Source organism: Leptodactylus fuscus, chromosome 5 (assembly GCF_031893055.1).
Source record: "Leptodactylus fuscus isolate aLepFus1 chromosome 5, aLepFus1.hap2, whole genome shotgun sequence".
NCBI lineage: Eukaryota > Metazoa > Chordata > Amphibia > Anura > Leptodactylidae > Leptodactylus > Leptodactylus fuscus.
Window position 1 is genome coordinate 41,772,594 of NC_134269.1, and position 14,322 is coordinate 41,786,915.

Here is a 14,322-nt window from a genome sequence, read left to right on the forward strand (position 1 = left end):
GTGCCAATACTTTTGGCCAACACTGTATATTGTGAGCTCTATATGGGGCTCGCAATATACATAAAAGAGCAAGTTTAGTCAAGTAGCTAATATGGTGCAGCTCAATGTAAATAAGTAGGTTACATTGCAAAGGTAAAACGGCTGGACTGCCCCCTTCGAGCACAGGGGCATAAGTAGGATACCTAGAGATTAGCATAAGTCATTTTATTTGAGAAGCTACCAGGAGAAAAGATAAGTACATTGCTTCAGCACCTTTCCCTGACTGGATGGGAAGGCGAATGACCAAAATATGTTGCCAGTGTATGACTAGAGATGGGCGAAACAATTTGTTCTGATCCAGGTTCGACCCGAATATTCCAAATTGTTCTTAACAAAACTGAATACATTGCAACAAACTAAAATAGCTGTGGCCACATGTACATGGCATGCGTCTTTGAGTCAGTGTGACGTTCTGACATCAGCTGACAACCTCTCAGCCAATAGTCAGTGGCAGGCTGACACCTTACAGTGCTGTTGTCATATACAGTATATAAGGTGCTGTGAACTGGAACATGAGGCATATCAGTAATGGTGGAAGTAGGGGATGGTTGTGTTATTCATCAATGTATGATACAGAGCATTAAGTGAAATGCTAGGAGTAGGAGAAGTATAACACAGAGACTATGCCATGACTAAGAGACCACCGCACGGGTCTCGAAACGCGTAGGCCTTCATGCTTTTATCTTCTGGATCCATGCTGTAAGAAAAAACTTTTCTTTTTTCTTTTTTTAACAATGTGAAGTAAAAGTTATATTTTATTCATCCATTAGTGTGGGGCGTGCTGGATATTTTACCATTGGTTCATAATAACACAGTGTAGTCAGATTTAATCACTTACATGCATATAGTGATATAAATAATATACAGCAGTAAGGGAGAATATCTGTGCTGTGAGAGACAAACAAAAGACAGTTAACTCTTTCATTGGCGATAATCTAATTTTGTCTAAGAAATAATAAATATGAGTGTGGGAGAATATCTGTCATGTGAGCCTGACTGCTGCAGTAATACAGACAGACAAAGGGCAGTTAACCCAACAGTTGCCAATAATCTTCTGTACTACCAGACATGTCCTGCAGCCCAGTCCATCATATTAATCCATGTCATGCTGTTACTCATGGTGACATAGCTACCACCACTTGGCCACGTTGTCCTATAGACTGTTCCATCACGTTCCACTATACCACACTTTTCGTGTGTTTTTTTTTTTTTTTTAAAGCCACAAAGTTGTCTCCTAAATAACAAAAAGCCCCTGTAGCACTGACAAATCATTAAAACCGCCTATTTTTTTCTATAAAGCCATTGCTTATGTGTTGCAGACATTTTTTTTTATGGTTTAGTTTTCTTTTTACTCCCTGCAATCCAGAGGCCATCATTTTTACACTCTTCCATATATGTTATCATATGGAGGCCCGGTTTTTGCATGACAAGTTTTACTTCAAAACGGTACCATTTATTATTCTGTAAAATGTAAAAAATTACATACCGCCATATTCTTATGGGTTTTGTTTTCAAGGCTTCCACTGTGCAGTAAAAATGCTATGTTAGCTTTATGTTAGCCGGATGCGCCGTTAATAACGGGTTGTCCCTCTGCGAGCCCTGATAACTGTAGCATGACGAAGAGGCATGGACTTCACAAGGTGGTGGAAGAGTTCTGGAGGGATATTGATTGTCGTGAGGTCACTGGTGTGTACATTAAGGCAGTCCCATGTCACCATCGAGTGATGACGTTGCATTGTCCTGTTGATACACGGTATCCCCATCAGGGAACTCCAACACCAGAAAGGGGTGCAGATGGTCTGCCATAAGTTGCACGTATCCAGCACCGGTCATTGATCCTTGCACCCAGACAACGGGGCCCAATTGCGACCATGTGAATACGGCCCAGACCATGCCAGAGCCACATCCCACCTAGATACGTCCCTGTTGGCATACAGGATCCATGGCTTCATAAGGCATACGCCACACTCTCACACGCCCATCGGCTCTGTACAACTGGAATAGTGATTCATCAGACCCTGCCACATGCCGCCATTGTTCCATGGTCCAATGACGATGGTCACGGTCCCATTCCAGTCTTCGAGCTCTGTGTTGCCGCGTCGACTGTTGAAGCCTGTTGAAAGTCACTTAACTCACGACATGCTGCCATGTTCACAAGACACTTGTCTGTATCAGACAGCTCAGATATCCTGGCGACACTAGTGCCATAGGTTGCATCGCGTCACACTATTTGAGCATCATATCCAACATAACCGGCATTGGAACATGCCTTCCCGTGACTTTTGGCCACTGAGTGTACTATGTTAGGGCCACTGAGGAGGCATTATAGTTTGACAGGTCACATGTGTCTAAGTGATGGTGATTGCGGTGGGGTGGGGAGGTTTATTTATGAGACCTTTGCACTGGGCCCACCTGGTTCTTTGTGTCTGTAAAGTCAGTGCTTTGTTCTCACATATACGGGTACAAGTATGTAAAGCTTCAAGAAGTCATTGTATACCTCATGTAGTTACCCTGCATCATTCTGAAATCTGAAATTCTTTGAATCTTATGGAACTAAATGTTATCTGCTATTTATTTCTCAGAAGTGAGCAAGGCTGAGATCTAGTATAACAAATCTTAAGACTGCTGTCATGTGACGGTGAAGTGCCTGCTGTGTCACAGCTGCAATGTCTATATAGAGCAGAGGTAGGGAACCTTCGGCTCTCCAGCTGCTGTGAAACTACAACTCCCAGCATGCTCCATTCACTTCCATGGGAGTTCCCAGAACAGCAGAGCCAGTATGCATGCTGGGAGTTGTAGTTTTGCAACAGCTGGAGAGCTGTACGTTCCCTACCCCTGATATAGAGTGTACATGGATGGACACAAGAATGTCAACTGGGGCCACTACCCTTTAGTGGACCTTCCGAACATCTATTGAACTAAACGAAACTATGGCAACATAGTGACTGTGATGTTCTTTAACAGGATTGCTGAAAGGAAGTCCTGAAACATATCTGTGCGTATGATAACAGATATTATCTCATATGTATCTCTCCAGTTCTGAAATATATACTGTCCACAGTTTCATGTCCTCCATCGCTGCCCCCAGCTTTATGTCCCCCCATCTCTGCCCCCAGTTTCATGTCCCCCCACTTTTGACCTCCGTTTCATGCTGTTATTTCCCCCCTTCATCTGCCCCAGTGTCATGCCGTTCCCGCCCCCTTCATCTGGGCCAGTGTCATGCCGTCCCCCCCCCCCTTCATCTGCCCCAGTGTCATGCCGTTCTCCTGTCCCCCCATCTGCCCCAGTGTCATGCTGTTCTCCCCCCTGCCCTTCATCTGCCCCCAGTTTCATAGGCCCCCTACATTATGTCCCCCTCGATGTTTAACACAAAGAAATAGTTGTACTCAACCTTCCCATGCTCCCCTGCCGCTCGCTCCGATCACTCACTCCACTGACATAGGTGTCAGGCCGATGGTTGGGAGGTATGCCTAGTAGTTGAGTGTGGCATACATGAAGCAGGGCAGGCAGCATGGCTGCGGCGCTCCGGAGCTGTGTGTAGGTGCTATGCTGGCCGGGCTGGAGAGCGGAGAGCGCGCCCGCCCACACACTGCCATGGACGTATGGGGCCGTGCTGCTTCTCCACAGGCCCGCCCAAAGCCTGGCATGCACCAATGGGAGCGCTGCGGACAGACCAGCGAAGACGCCATCAGAGGCCTACAGCGGAGCTGGAGCAGCGTTTCGCCGGTCCCGACGGGGCTGTTGGGGGAGTGCGCGGCTCGGGAGGTGGACTATCCTTCATTCTGGGTAAATATCTAGGTATGTGCAAAATCTCAGCCAAATCCGTACAAGCGTTTGGCTGTGATAGTCCAAACACACAAACCCACAAACATCCAAACACACAAACTTTCACATTTATAATATTAGTAAGATCAGTATCCTATTATTCTCCTATACCCTTCCATGTCCTGGTATTAAAAGGGTTTTGGAATTACAACAACTCATGTCCATATGTTAGGACATATGGCTGTTATAGATGGCAGTTCCTAGTTTGGGACCCTCCTCTGTGAGCCAGAGCAGCAAAGTGAGCCATTGCTGAATAGCCATCATTGTAGCGCAGGCGGTTGATGGCACCATAGTACTGGCAAGATGCGTCATAGTGAAATAATGGCCTATTTATTTATAATGGGCAATCAAAATAATGGAAAAAGTAATAAAATAAAACTCAAGTGCGTAAAAATCCCTTGGGATATGCATCTGTGTAGGTGACTCACTCCATTAAATGTAATTCCAGTCTGAGTAAGCAGATATGTTACAATAGAGAATAAGAGGAAGAAAGAGAATAAAATAGATAGAGCAAGCCTCGCCTGGGAAACAACTATTGATGTCCTGTGATCCCAGCAGCATGGGCACAGATTCAAGAAGGCAATTTCTGTCCCTGAAGTATGGGCAGGACATGAAGGAAGGGTAATGTGTAATGAGAGCAAGCGGACTTGTAGAATAAGTGACCAGCACTGTTCTACAGATTCACTATTTTTGGAATGGGGAAGGTAACAACCACTTCTTGTTATAGAATTAGGAAGAAGGAGAGTATCCAAGCATTCATAGAGGTACTGTGCACCAGGGTTAGGCAGGGTGGTATGGATGATTTGAAATAACAGTTACACACTCATTTTTCAACGAAACTCAAATTTTATTTTTTCAATGTTTAGCTTGGATGTTGCCATTATAAAAATCAAAGAAAAACAAAAGAAAAAAAAGAAATTAAAACAGTGATTACGGCCGAAAGTGCAGTTCCGGGTACATGATGACCAACGTTGAAATAATTCCGGAAACGTCTCTGTGTTTGACTGACAGAACGGCCCGTTCCAATAAAGGTGTTTACACGAACACACGATTCTCTATCGACCACGTCTCCATTGCTACTGAAATGGCGGCTCCTGATGAGCAGATACCCCCACTCTTTATCCACCAAGGTTATCCCCACCTTGCGTGGCGCCCCGTTCAAATCATCCATACCTCCCTGCCTAACCCTGTATAAGCGCGGTGAAGTTTCTATTTTCCATTGAAGTTACACCTTATTGTATAAATGATTGAGTGTCTCTACTGTATAGCTCCTACTGATGGTACCAGTAATGTACTAAGGGCTCGTGTAGACCACAGAACAAGGTAGTCACATGCCTACAATGTCATCGCCCACCATGCTGTGCTAATAAAACAAGTTGGTCAACCCGGACAGACATCTATACTATAATCAACCAATTTGTCTTAGATGTTTTAATGGGAAACTCCATATTGGCCAACTAGAAACCTTGAAAGGGTCCATGCCTTGGTTTTGGACTCATTTAGAATTGCTCCTAATTCGTTGAAAGGACTCGAGTGCCTTTATCAGATGCTATTAATAAACACCTTACTGAATGCCAAGGTACACGCTACAATATAGTAACTAGTCCAAATGTAGAAAGTTCAGTGGTCAGGACTATCAGCGGCAATTGAACAGTTTGTATGTTGATAGTGCTGTTTCCTTGGGCACCTGGCTATAAGTCAACAATCTTCTCTAGACCTTCTTGAACTATTATAGTTACCGATTTTGAGATTACAGCTCTGCCTGCTAATCTCCCATTCCTCTTACTGCGTCATTCAGACAGTTTCTGGCATGGTGAATTTGCAAATAATTTTTATGGTTCGCTGCCAATTTTGTTGGATCGGTTACCAGAACAGCCCCGGGTTTCTGGGGTTTACGTGAGCAAAACACTTTCCTCGGCTTCTCAATCAGACCCTGAGATATTAACTTCTTTCCTGGAATACTAGTGAGCTGTTTGGTGCAACGAGGGAGTCGCAATTGCTCTCACCACACCATAGAGCTATACTTTCCAATGCCTAGCCCCTCCATCCCTCCCTGCTATGATTGAGACTAGAGATGAGCGAGTACTGTTCGGATCAGCTGATCCGAACAACACGCTCGCATAGAAATGAATGGACGTAGCAGGCACGCGGGGGGTTAAGCGGCCGGCCGCCGTCAAAACCGAAGTACCAGGTGCATCCATTCATTTCTATGGAGTGTGCTGTTCGGATCAGCTGATCCGAACAGTACTCGCTCATCTCTAATTGAGACGTACAATGTCTGGCCCTGTCAATCATAGCAGGGAGGTTGCTCTTCGGCATGATGAGAGCGATTGGGACATCCTTGTTGCACCAAAAAGCTCATTAACATATCATGAAAAACTTGAATATATCAGCAATGGAGGCACGGGTCGGGAAGAAAAAAGGTGTTTTAGTCATGTGAACCCTGAATATCTGACTGTCTATATAGATCGATAGGGATTATTCCGGTGACAGACTCCCTTTAAAGAGAACCAGTTTCTGAAGATATTCAATTATTGCGGTCAGACCAAGTGTAAAATAATTTGTATGTTAGCCAATGTGACCATTTATGTAAGCTGTGAGATATCCAAAGTTATATAATGTAGAATGGAGTATTTGTAAATGAAGTTCAATGTAGATCCATGTAAGGCTGTGTACTTGGGATAAGAAATCAATCTGTGCACATTTACAGTATATTATATACTATAACACTGTGACACTGATAAGGACATATGGGCACTTACTGTAGATACTGAACTGAAATCTGTGGCTTATTAGAGTTTCTTGTTCATTTGCTTGACATGGTTACAGAACCACCTGTCTGTGCATTGTATATTGTGCAGCCGGTAAGCTTATAATATAGTTGGGTTACAGGACTATGGCCAAATCAAATCTTTTTCACATGTAACATTTTGCAGATACTTCTGTTCCGTATGGTGTAGCATTGCTTCTTGTGTGCTCTGTGGGGGGAACAGAGTATTGCCACTGTTTGTTCTGAGCCCATCTATCCACTATCTTGTAAGTCCATAAAGACCTTGTACAAGTAGTGACCACATAGTTCATTCCACGGCATGTGCCCCAGGTTCTAAGTGTGTGGCCATTGGCACTAACAAAAAAGAAAAGGTTGTCCCAAGTGAAGAACTCCTATCCATATACCCTTGCACATTATATGAGTGCCTTAAAAGAGAGGGTCTTCCACTTGAGACCTCCCTCTGTTAGTCAAAGTACCAAGCCATTGGTAATGGCATGTGACATAATACTTATGCGCATTATAGCTGAGATTACATATGGTTCACAATCCTATAGATAACAATAGCGGCCACTGTTATGCTGTCAGAAATATGGAATGGGCTCTAATACCAATTGTGCCACTGTTATATGGGAACTACAGTGGTAAGAAAAGCTATGGGCATCTATTGCTTTGGTACTACCATGTCACCAATGAGAGATCAGTTCCTTGTGCCTCTTGTTACTATCCTGACCATGTACATTTGTGGTATAGAGGCATCTGTCTACCACGTCAGTCTTTGCCAAGGTAATAAAAAGCCTAATTTGGCGTCCAGCCTCCTAACAGGGTTATAGGTATGGTTGTCCGGGCTGCCCAAAGGCCCATCTGCCACAAAGGAAGACATAATATTATAAATGGCACATGTTAGGTGAGGGACTCTGATACAGATTTTGCATTGTGGTCCAAGAGCTTCATGTTATACCCCCACTTCTCTGACTGTAGAAATGGATGACGGGTGAAAGTGTATGCATCACTCTCATAAGACCCTCACGAATTTCCAATTTGCTTGAACCTGTCCTTTACTAAAGTCAAGACATTTAGTTGTGAAATTCTATGTAACTTCTATTTATAATTATATCAAGCGATTTCCACAGTTTGGGGGAAAAACATGTTTACGCAAGTAAACCTAAGGCTCATGACATGCCGCGATGTAAGCAGTACAGTGTTAGTGCATAGACTTATGAAGAGTGGACTTATTTTTATCTGCCCTTCTACTCACTAAATAACACTCCTACGCATTAGAGGAAGTATATTTTGAAACCTACTTTTTGGCCACTTCCTTAAAGATTCTAAAGCCAGATGTTATTTCGACCCAAGTTCCTGTGATAACACAGACCCTGTTTGCTGCACCATGATGACGGGACTCTGATATTGTCTATGCTGTTACAACCTTTACAATATACTTGGACGCACATTTAACCCTCGGTGGTCACCATCTATTTCATTGTCCCGTCCTACAGTGCGGTCAGTCAGTATGATGAACAGTGATCATGCTTTGCCTTCTGCACGGATTCACAACTCCTTGGAGAAGCCAGTGAAGTGTGGCTGGTTGAAGAAGCAACAAAAATCATTTGTGAAGAACTGGCAGCAGAGGTACTTTGTACTGAAGGGGCAATATCTCTTCTTCTACAAAGATGAAGTCGAAAGCAAACCCCAGGTAAGAGCAACCTCCTTTGAATCCTTCTTTTACGCTGTCATTTTCGATACATATTGAACACCATACATAGCAGAGACTGATAGAATAAGTTATAACATATAGTACATATCTATAGATTGTTATAGTGGTTGGGTTCTTGTGCAATGCCTTTTTAACCCGAACAAGAGTATCTGATCCAGCCATAGAAACCTCTTTGTGTAGTTTGTATACCCTCCAAGGATACAGTCATTGTACAACGGAGGAAATGTAGCTGTTACGTGGCCCATGGATGGGATGCCTCATCCTCTTCTTTCGGAGAACTGAAGGTTCCACCTCTCCATTATAACTGATTAATGAAGATGATAGTGTAATTTTGTTGAGGCCACATGCACATAAACCTCACATGGAAGGCACATGGACGATCTCTGTATGCCACCCGTGTCCTCCAAAGACACATTCATTTTAGAGATGAGCGAACGCTGTTCGGATCAGTCAATCCGAACAGCAAGCACCCATATAAATGAATGGAAGCACCTGTGACGCTGACTTTGCCGGCGGCCGGCGTCACAGGTGCTTCCATTCATTTCTATGGGTGCGTGCTGTTCGGATTGACTGATCCGAACAGTGTTCGCTCATCTCTAATTCATTTCATTTATGGACCTGAACCACAAAATGGACAGGAATAGGATCTGTCCCAAGTTTTTTACCTTCAGCCCCTCACATGTGATAATGCAGTTACTAATGGGTTGGTGTGCTCCGTTAAAAACATGGATTTTCTCCCTGAAATGGGGCAATTGGCATAAGCTTCATGTTTTGTTTTGTTTTTTTCCTCTGGATTAACATTGTAAGGGATTGTAGGGTTATAAATTGGACTTGATGGGCTGATGTCTTCATCCAGCCTCATCTACTACGGTATGTAACTATGATAGCACACTTACAAAGCACACAGTTACACTCACCAGCCACTTTATTAGGTACACCATGCTAGTAACGGGTTGGACCCCCTTTTGCCTTCAGAACTGCCTCAATTCTTCGTGGCATAGATTCAACAAGGTGCTGGAAGCATTCCTCAGAGATTTTGGTCCATATTGACATGATGGCATCACACAGTTGCCGCAGATTTGTCGGCTGCACATCCATGATGCGAATCTCCCGTTCCACCACATCCCAAAGATGCTCTATTGGATTGAGATCTGGTGACTGTGGAGGCCATTGGAGTACAGTGAACTCATTGTCATGTTCAAGAAACTAGTCTGAGATGATTCCAGCTTTATGACATGGCGCATTATCCTGCTGAAAGTAGCCATCAGATGTTGGGTACATTGTGGTCATAAAGGGATGGACATGGTCAGCAACAATACTCAGGTAGGCTTTGGTGTTGCAACGATGCTCAATTGGTACCAAGGGGCCCAAAGAGTGCCAAGAAAATATTCCCCACACCATGACACCACCACCACCAGCCTGAACCGTTGATACAAGGCAGGATGGATCCATGCTTTCATGTTGTTGACGCCAAATTCTGACCCTACCATCCGAATGTCGCAGCAGAAATCGAGACTCATCAGACCAGGCAACGTTTTTCCAATCTTCAATTGTCCAATTTCGATGAGCTTGTGCAAATTGTAGCCTCAGTTTCCTGTTCTTAGCTGAAAGGAGTGGCACCCGGTGTGGTCTTCTGCTGCTGTAGCCCATCTGCCTCAAAGTTCGACGTACTGTGCGTTCAGAGATGCTCTTCTGGCTACCTTGGTTGTAACGGGTGGCTATTTGAGTCACTGTTGCCTTTCTATCAGCTCGAACCAGTCTGGCCATTCTCCTCTGACCTCTGGCATCAACAACGCATTTCTGCCCACAGAACTGCCGCTCACTGGATGTTTTTTCTTTTTTGGACCATTCTCTGTAAACCCTAGAGATGGTTGTGCGTGAAAATCCCAGTAGATCAGCAGTTTCTGAAATACTCAGACCAGCCCTTCTGGCACCAACAACCATGCCACGTTCAAAGGCACTCAAATCACCTTTCTTCCCCATACTGATGCTCGGTTTGAACTGCAGGAGATTGTCTTGACCATGTCTACATGCCTAAATGCACTGAGTTGCCGCCATGTGATTGGCTGATTGGAAATTAAGTGTCAACGAGCAGTTGGACAGGTGTACCTAATAAAGTGGCCGGTGAGTGTATATGCATGTAGCAAAAAACAGATATTACCTTCAGTATGTGGACCTTTCCCTATTTTTGCATGGGTTTCCTCCTGCCTTGCATGGACTGGCTCCCTATGGATTTCATTATATTGGGTGATGGTGTCTGGGATAGAAAAAAAAAACCCTCTATATTATTAGCCCAAATGACTAATAGGAGTGAATATAGAGCGCTAGGAAACGTATCTGTACTAGGTAATACATAAATACATTTATAGTTATTCTCATCTCCTAGACACATATGCCACAAATCTAATTTTAATAGCACAGGGGTCACAGATGGAAAAAAAGAGAGGAAGTGGTAAGGCAAGGAAAGCAGAAGGGTAGGGGTCCTCGTACTTTCTACTTCCTTTCTCTCCATTCATGAGAGTTCATTTTCTAGGTAGTATACCGATACGTACAGTGACATTTGTTTATGTTGATGATGAAATTATATATACTATATATACTCGAGTATAAGCCGAATTTTTCAGCACAGTTTTTGGCTTATACTCGAGTCAAGCACATTAGGTATCCCTGTGTCTGAAAGTGCCCGGTCTACTGAATATAGGGGATCTGCAGTGTTCCTGGTCCGTCAGGAAGGGGTTAATAGGAGCACTGCATATCCCCTATATTCAGCCAGGCTGAATTCCAAGTGGGGGAAAAAAACTCAGTCCTCAAGCTCAGGGAAGGGGCAGACAGACAACCAAAACACCCCCTCCCCTTCCCCAGCATCTACTGCACCCAAAAACTCAGCCATTTTAATTTTTGAAATTTTCCAGTAGCTGCTGCATTTCCCTCGTAGCCTTATACTCGAGTCAATAAGTTTTCCCAGTTTTTTGTTGTAAAATTAGGGGCATCGGCTTATATTCTGGTCGGCTTATACTCGAGTATATACAGTAGTATATTTCTATGAATTTTATCAATATATAACTGTATGCTTTGTATTATGTTGCTTAGATCATGATGATCTAATATGGGGATTGTGCTACATATGTGCAGGAACATTTGATGAAATTTTTGGTACTTTATGACTTATTTATATTCAATACAGATATTAATTGATGTATTACCTCTGGCCGAAGGCCTGTTTTACCCCTTTTCATTTTGGGGCATTTGTTCATGTCTTATGTTTGGCACCATATGAAGTATACGGTTTTAGAGATCTTTTTGAAGATTATGTTCTTTTTTTGAAGATATGCCATATTCTTCTCAATGGATGTGAATATCCGTGTATGACACTGAATTACACCAATGAAACTCTGCTGATAGAAAATTTTAAATGTAAATCAGTTTGAGGCTAGGACCTCACATAGTGGGCTGCAGCGAAAAGTGCATTGTGCTTTTTCCTGCAGCGCTCTTTTGCAGGTTTCCACTGTGGATTTTTTCCTTCCATTATACCTATAGGTAAACTGCTAGTATTTCCATAGATATAATTGACATGCTGCAATTCCCCAAAACCGCAATTTGTTTTGGAAATTGCAGCGTACCCGTTGCGCATATTTTTCCGTAAGTGTGGATGGAATTTGCTACAATCCCATTCACCTTGCAGTGACTGAATTTGTCAGACCTCATGTACATGACAAGTCTGCAGGACAGGGGGTGGACGCAAATTTTTCCAATGGAAAGCACTTGGATTACATTCACATGGCATCTGAGTGCTTTGCAAGGTTTTTTTTTTGGTAAAGATTCTGTCCCATTCCAATCCAATATCCGGACCCGCGCTAGGTTTATCGGAACAAAGCTGGAACGCCACGTGGATGGAACTCTAGGTCGTGTCATTGTAGCCTGGATTGTGTGCAATGCATTATTTTTTACAGCTCCATAAACTTGAATGGCTATAAAAAAAATCAGAAATGTAAATGGTTCTATTCACTATAAAGAGTTATTTTTTTGTCCTTGTGCAGTCCATTCTTTTGGACGGTGCCTAAACAGAAAAATGCAAACAAAAACGTGTGCCCAGGACCTGTATCAGACCCCTGAAATAAAAACGTATCTTTAATCCAACATTAAAAACAAGGATGACGGTCTCCAAAACACTTAGGCGTTTCGAGTGGCATTAGCTCTTACTCATAGTGTGACTGAAGACAAACTGTGATATTCGCCGCAGTCACTGTCTCTGAGCATATCCAACTCCAGTCCACATCTTGTCTTTGGTAGATCGTGATTAACACTTTCAGTCCTGGAGTCTTTTATATGTGTTTTAGAGTTTCACTTCCTTCTTCTTTCTATATGGTTTTGACATCATGAGCAGCTTTTATATGATTATTCTTCAGTCTTGTATATTCTCTATAACAGGATGTCACAGTCAGGTACTGTACACAGTATTATTGTCAAGTTACACCAAAGTTCTTCTGATTGCATTGTATTCTTTGTCTCTTCTTAACATTCTCTTTTGTGTTTTGCCCTCCATAGGGTTACCTGTATTTAGTAAGAAGCACAGTAAGCGAGGTGTCTTGTAGCCCTGATGATGCAGGAAAATTCATCTTTGAGGTTATTCCAGGTAAGTTGTAGTAAGTGATAGCACTCTAAGAATGGAAATGGGATTTGTTTTACTTATTGATACTTTCAGGCCTGGTTCAATTCTGTGTTCTATATTCAGTCTGCTTGGGACCCCCCTCCCCATATGGAATACCGAATGCAAAAGCAGTGAGCAATGAAAGCACACAGACCCCATAGAGTATAACTGGGTCCGTGTGTTTTCCATGTGTCCACACGAATCATGCGGAGAGAAAAAGTACTGCTTGCACTACCTTCCTCTCCACATAATTCACTTGGACACCACGTGGAAAACACACGGACCCCATTATAGTCTATGGGGTCCTTGTGCTTTCAATGCTCACCGCTTTTTAATGTGTTCAGTATTCTGTTCAGGGGGTCCCCAAGTGGACTCCCTGAACAGAATACCGAACGCAGATGTGAACCAGGCCTTACCTAGCTACTTAGGATTTCACATGTAATTTGTAGCCCAACACCCAGATTTCCAGGTCTGTCATCCATGACAGGAGACATAGCTAATTAGAACGGATCCTTAAATAGTGCGCCCCTTCCTGTCATGGGTATCCTGGGCAACAAGCAACTTGTCCTGCGGTGCAATTCTTAGGCCCAACTTCATTCCACCTATCAAGAACCAATACATGATCTGTCTTCTAGAAAGTTCCCAAAGCACGACTGCATAATGACCTGCACCAGCTAAAATGGCATGTACTGATCAACATGTTACACATTGCAAATCATACATCAATACAGTAAAACATGTAATACAAACTTAGAGTGAGGCCGTGCCTTGGTGAGACCGCACATGTATTGTGAATAGTGCCTGGATCTCTCCCATGCCTATGTGTGTGACTATTGTGTAGACCAAAAGGGAGAACAGCCAACTATTATGCAATGGTTAGTACCCACCAAAGCAGCCCAAATAAAGAAGTGAATTGACGTCTAGCTTATGTATGCCCAAGGCTATTTGATGTAAGTGAGAAGAGAGTGAAGAATAGCCTGTCTAGTCTGGTCTCATAAAAAAAAACTACAACTACTGTAGCACATGTTTCTGAAAATATGACTGCTGGCTATGATAGAAAGATATCACCTATGGACAATGGACCCTTAGACATCATAACTGAGGTTTGTCACCCACGAACCAGAAGTGAAATTATGATGTCGTAATTTTTAACACGTCTCATGCAACCGCTAAGGCCCAATCACAGGCCAGGCCTCAGTGGTGATCCAAGGCACATGATGTCACCATAGAGGCTGGCAGAGGCCAGAAAAAGAGATGGATGCTGGATAGGAGGCCCAAAAGAGGCGAGGAAAGATAAGTATAAACGCTTGTTATTCTGTACTCCTC

The 14,322-nt window shown here is 43.3% G+C and overlaps 2 protein-coding genes across 2 annotated transcripts in view; both read left to right on the forward strand.

The window, feature by feature from the left end:
- Positions 1 to 14,322, forward strand: part of LOC142202758 (gastrokine-1-like) — a 474,099-nt gene that overhangs the window by 261,365 nt on the left and 198,412 nt on the right. The gene's annotated exons all lie outside the window — the stretch shown is intronic.
- ARHGAP25 (Rho GTPase activating protein 25) overlaps positions 8,033 to 14,322 on the forward strand; it is a 64,491-nt gene continuing 58,201 nt past the window's right edge. Inside the window, exons 1-2 of the mRNA XM_075273030.1 lie at positions 8,033 to 8,327; positions 12,894 to 12,981. Of these exons, the coding sequence (XP_075129131.1) occupies positions 8,145 to 8,327; positions 12,894 to 12,981 (271 nt within the window). The 5' untranslated portion in view covers positions 8,033 to 8,144. The remainder of the gene's footprint in view (positions 8,328 to 12,893; positions 12,982 to 14,322) is intronic.